The 5,266-nt window shown below is 38.3% G+C and overlaps 1 protein-coding gene across 2 annotated transcripts; it reads right to left on the reverse strand.

The window, feature by feature from the left end:
- Nucleotides 1-696: 696 nt before the first annotated feature.
- Nucleotides 697-2,938, reverse strand: SMIM8 (small integral membrane protein 8). Of its 2 annotated transcripts, none has more exons than XM_053458613.1 (3): nucleotides 2,862-2,938; nucleotides 1,874-2,047; nucleotides 697-905 (listed from the first exon to the last, which is right to left on the reverse strand). In XM_053458613.1, exons 2-3 carry the CDS (start codon nucleotides 2,009-2,011, stop codon nucleotides 747-749), a joined length of 297 nt encoding a protein of 98 aa, XP_053314588.1. In that variant the 5' UTR covers nucleotides 2,012-2,047; nucleotides 2,862-2,938; the 3' UTR covers nucleotides 697-746. The 2 variants fall into 2 exon arrangements, with proteins under 2 accessions (XP_053314588.1, XP_053314587.1); XM_053458612.1 differs by having other exon boundaries at nucleotides 2,822-2,924.
- Nucleotides 2,939-5,266: the final 2,328 nt, after the last annotated feature.

Genomic DNA, 5,266 nt, shown 5'->3' on the forward strand with positions numbered 1-5,266 from the left:
CCTTAAGCAGGGCTCATACTACTATGTTCTGGCTCTATATATTATAAGATCGGAGCAAAAGCTGAGATCGAGAACTGTGACAGCAGAGGGATGTTATAAAGGCAAAAACAGTAATGCGGAGTCATCACTGCACTTTGGTAAAAGGGCGGAGCCTCCAGCACACTCTCCCCTGATTGGAGGAACAGGGGAGAGGTGTCTCTGCCCTTTTTCGGAAGCTCAAGAATAATTCAAATGCTTCTCTTTCTCCAAGAATCTATCCCTAAAGAACATGCCTTGGGGTGGCAAATTGCCATCCCTGCCAAAGTGCCACCGGGTCCCATGTACAGGTCTGCTCTGCAGCTCATGCATTATATGTTAAACCCACTTACATGAGCTTGAGATGAATCATGGAAAATCATTAAAAGTGATGCTGAACTGAGTCACAAAAATACCCATAGGTATAGTGTTGAATAGACACAAGGATACAAAATTTGGGAACAGTAGAAATAATAGTAATTAATAAACGCTCATTGTACAAACAATGTCCTGCAACCTTTTAAACGCTTACATTTTTAATTGTTCTAAGGTATGCTGTCCCATGTATTTATTTTTTTGTACACATATGCACTATTGAAACTACACACAAGAGTACTTTACTGCTGGAATAACAAATATTTTACAACATCCTTGGAAAAAAATGCCCAGGCGTCAGATACATTTTACATAATTAAATATTTAATGAGCACAAATCATATTCAGTTTTCAAATTAATCCCACTTGGAAGTTTTCCTTCTTGTGTATCTTGTGCCTTCACTGTCAATAGCTTCATATACATCTCTTTTATTTTCTTCAGTTGCATGTAAGTAAGCGATGTAAGAAATACACAAGGTAATGGTTATAAGTCCAAATGCCATAACTGGTTTATTCTGTTTAAGAAAGAAAATACAAATTATACATATATTAAAATGAACACATGCCAGATAACAGAACCATGATAATATATACAATTCTAGCTGCATTTGGTCACACACACTTTTGATGGCTCTATGGGAACTGACCTGAAAGACTAGGGCATGCATAACTTCATCATTTGCTGTGGTTGTCTTATTTTCCACATTGATACCCTACGCTGCATTCAATATTTTTGTGTATGCTCTTGTACACATATATATTTTTTGTAAATATTACCTCACTGGGTGTAGACCCGACCATTGACCTGAGTTAAGATTTGACTTTCACAGAACTGCGTGAAAATGTGTTATATTACAAAGCATACATTATATAATTCTGATGTATCTTATATTTGCAGAACATAGCTAGTTGCAAGGTTTTCCTTAACTTTGTTATGGTTATCTCTACTTAAGGGGAAGTGACATCAAATGTTCTTTTCTGAACAATAATAAATCCCTATAAAAGCTGAGCTCAGTATCGAACACACAAGTGCACGGTTTCCACCAGAAGCACACTAGATTATTAGACAGGGTAGTATAACGTTTCCAAGAAAGGTTAAGATCTGGATTACAAAGAATAGTATTTATCCTAGAAACGCTTTGCTTTGTCATATTAAAGGATAGTGGATTTTAATATTTAGTTAAAATAAAAAAAACTGAATTTCTCACCCCTTATTCCTAAAGAGAAAACAAATGCCTCACTGGCCCTTATAGTGGTATTTGTAGAAGTAGTTGTAAGCTGAGTCTCCTTTACCCAATGTAATGGGGTGTCACGGTTTGTTACATCCAAAGGCTATGACAAAACTTGAAGTATGTACTGTAAGAAGCACTGTATACATTGTTGGCACTACATAAATCAAAGATAATAAATAGCTATTTTGTTAATTTAACCTACAAAATCAGGCACACCAAGGCATGAAAATACTAGGGTAACCAGTCCTTACAGGTTTGATAAAAAGCTCAGGGTTGACCGCCCTAAAAAGGGTAGTTGTCTTCACGCCTCTCAATCCTGGGGTTCGGTAATCCTTCTCTTTTGGAGCCTCATTTTTCACACCCGGGGACTCAGGCGATGGTGAAGACATCTTGATTGGCAGTTGCTTTAGCAGCAACAATTTACCCTTTCAGTATATAAAGAGAGAAAATTATTCAATGCATTACTAATCATGGGTACGTGACACTTACAGAAAAAGTAGTAATTAATCTTTTACACACATACAATATATATATATATATATATATATATATAAACTTGTAACTTGTGCATGAATAAAGACAAGCTTCATCTGTAAACATTAATTGTGAGAGGCTTTCATAGCGCTGATATCTAGTTTTCCTTTATCTCAAAGATCAAACAGCGGACTGCATTGATAAAGCAGTTCACTAGGACATTCAACTGGTTTCCACGCTGACCGCTGAACTTTGCACCATCCCCACTCCATTAATATGAAGGACCCATTTCACAGCTCCATAATATATTATTATATATTAGGGCTCCACGTAGCTCGGTCCAACCTGCGACTGCTAAACTGCAAACATAATTACATTTGTCATACAGTAACTCTATGGGTTTTTGTTGGCTGCTTGTCATGTTATAGACTATAAACTCCCATCACTCTCAACCCACAAATACTTGGTTGAAATGTATGCTGGTCACAGTCCATCGGCAGATGGCATCACTGTGACATTCGTTTACTACAGTAACCCGCCACTTCAAGGACGCCTATGCTATCTATAATGTAACCAATAACCTGACTGCATGACAGACGAGCAACAAACTTTTACAATGCTGGCAAACAAGGGTTAAACATCGGCACATTTGTGGCCCCGACGTTTACATGGAGCAGGTCATAAACATTATATATATATATATAAACAGCGTAGATATTGCACACCGTATATGTATCCTGCAATGAAAGTACTCAGTAAATTTACCACAGATATAGCCGTAATCTCTATGACTCTCTGGCGTCACCCTGGGTGTATTCCCCGCTACCGGAAACGGACACTCAGTTTATCTCAGACGTTTAGCGACCCCTACTGTCGGGAGTACGAACTGCTAATAGTCGCATCGATCAATGCTAGTGAAATAAATAGATCACGTGACGGTCGGCGCCTACAAATAAGAGAACACTATAATCATTAAGCACAATTTTAATTTGATTATATTTACAATTATTTGAGAATTTCAAAGTACAGTTCTGATGTTAGAACAATGTTATATAATGATGTGATGTAGGCAGTAGGGATCTGTCGTCCGCAGCCTCATATATTATTAGTAAATCATCATTGTAGCACTGTGGTTTATATTTTAACCTTTTTTATAACGAGTAATTTCAAGTGCTTTTGGTTTTCCAAACACATATATATAAGACAACCCCCCCAAAATCTGAATTAATTTAGGAAAAAAAGCCTGAACATAAGATGACCCTATAGGAAAAAAAGTTTTACTAGTAAATATTAATTTTAATGTAAACTATTTTTTCATATTTAATAAAAGCTATTATTGAGAAGAATATTTTTTGTTTTTATTCCATTTTATTTGCTAACCCTCTCCTAGGCTTGCCACTCTGCCCCCAGAAATGAATGAGTATGCGTGATTGAGGGAATGAATCTGTGAATGAATGAGTATATGAATGAATGAATGAATGCTTGTGTGTGTGTGTGTGATAGCATGGATGTGTAAGTGCTGGAACCTAGGCATGATGGGACTGTGATTGCTGTTAGCAATCACACTCCTATTATGCCAAGTCAACCAGTACATGCTGAAACCTAGCTAGCTGTCCCCTTGTGTTTTGATGCTGCCAGCAGTATGGGGTCTGCACATAACTTACAGCCACCCTTTACCAGCATGTACTAGCTGACTTGGCATGATAGGAGGCTCCACCCAGCCTACTCACTAAACGGGCTGGCACCGCCCACGAAGGTCACTGAGTCGCACTGGCCAGCTGACTCAATTCTATTTCGGATCAACGGGGACGGCTTCTTAAGATGCCACCCCTGTCGATTCGAAATAGAAGTGAGTCAGCCAGCGCCGCTCAATAACTTTCGTAGGCAGCACCAGCGCTGCTCAATGACCTTTGTGGGCGGTGTCAGCCCCGGTCAGTGAGGAGGATGGGTGGAGCCGCCGGCAGCAGCGAGGTTGTCTGCATCACACAGATGTTTGACGGCGGGATCTTCGGTCAGGTAAGTTTAAGTAACTGGGGGCATGCTTGGCAGTGGGAGGCTGGGACAAAGATGGCTACAGGAGACTGGGGGCAAAGGCAAACTCTGTCCCCAATTTCCTATAGGCATCTTTGTCACTAAATAGCTTCCCATAGTCTCATGTTTAGTGACAAAGATGGCTATGGGAAACTGGGGACAGGGTTAATTAATGGGATTAATTAATGGTAATTAAAAGTATGCACTGGTGCTTTCTAGATGACTGCTTGCGGTTTTTTTAATGTGACAAATGCAATTGATAAAACATCAAAGGAGGCATCATAGATTTGTAAAAAAAAATACTTTTTGAAAAAAGGTGAAAACGGCATATACCAATTTGAGTTAAATTGTTTCTTCCAGTTGTCACCTTGTTTTCAAGAAGTAGATTTATAAAAATGTTTAGTGGCTCTTTGTTTTATTAATAGCATTTGTCACATAAAGAATTCACAATCAATTATCTAAAAAGCACCAGTGCATACTTTTTCCAGACTTCTATTAAACACTTTGATTAGCTGCTTTATATATATATATATATATATATATATATATATATATATATAAACAGCTTGAAATTGTTCGAAATACATTTTTTACATTAGATTTTACTTATTTATGTGTGACTGTCTGAGTCTCTGTGTGCGAGAGAGACTGCCTCAGTCTCTGTGTGCGAGAGAGAATGCCTGAATGTGTGTGTGTGCGAGAGAGAGACTGCCTGAATGTGTGTGTGTGTGAGAGAGAGACTGCCTGAATGTGTGTGTGTGTGAAAGACTGCCTGAGTCTCTGTGTGCGTGTGTGAGAGAGAGAGACTACCTGAGTGTGTGTGTGTGTGTGTGTGAGAGAGACTGCCTGAGTGTGTGTGTGTTATTTTTTAGTATGAAATCTCAGAAGTGGTTACTAAAAAAATTGAATGCCACCACTGAGGAACAAAATATATATATACAAATATTTTGTATACTTGTAATTGAGAAAGTCGGAAGACCCAATGAAACGCGCTGGGCGTTAGTGATATCATTTATATTGAATATTTATTGATGATGTCTAACGCGCTGGGCGTTAGTGATATCATTTATATTGAATATTTATTGATGATGTCTGCTTAGTTCCGGTACAGATTTCACTTATACCCTTTGACGACTCTT

This window comes from Spea bombifrons, chromosome 3, assembly GCF_027358695.1.
Source record: "Spea bombifrons isolate aSpeBom1 chromosome 3, aSpeBom1.2.pri, whole genome shotgun sequence".
NCBI lineage: Eukaryota > Metazoa > Chordata > Amphibia > Anura > Pelobatidae > Spea > Spea bombifrons.

What these genes read in the sequence shown, in the direction of transcription:
- SMIM8 (XM_053458613.1), bottom strand. Translation starts at nt 2,011, where the DNA reads ATGTCTTCACCATCGCCTGAGTCCCCGGGTGTGAAAAATGAGGCTCCA. An exon ending in CTGAGCTTTTTATCAAACCT is followed by an intron (nt 906 to 1,873) that starts GTAAGGACTGGT and finishes TTTCTTAAACAG; the next exon opens with AATAAACCAGTTATGGCATT.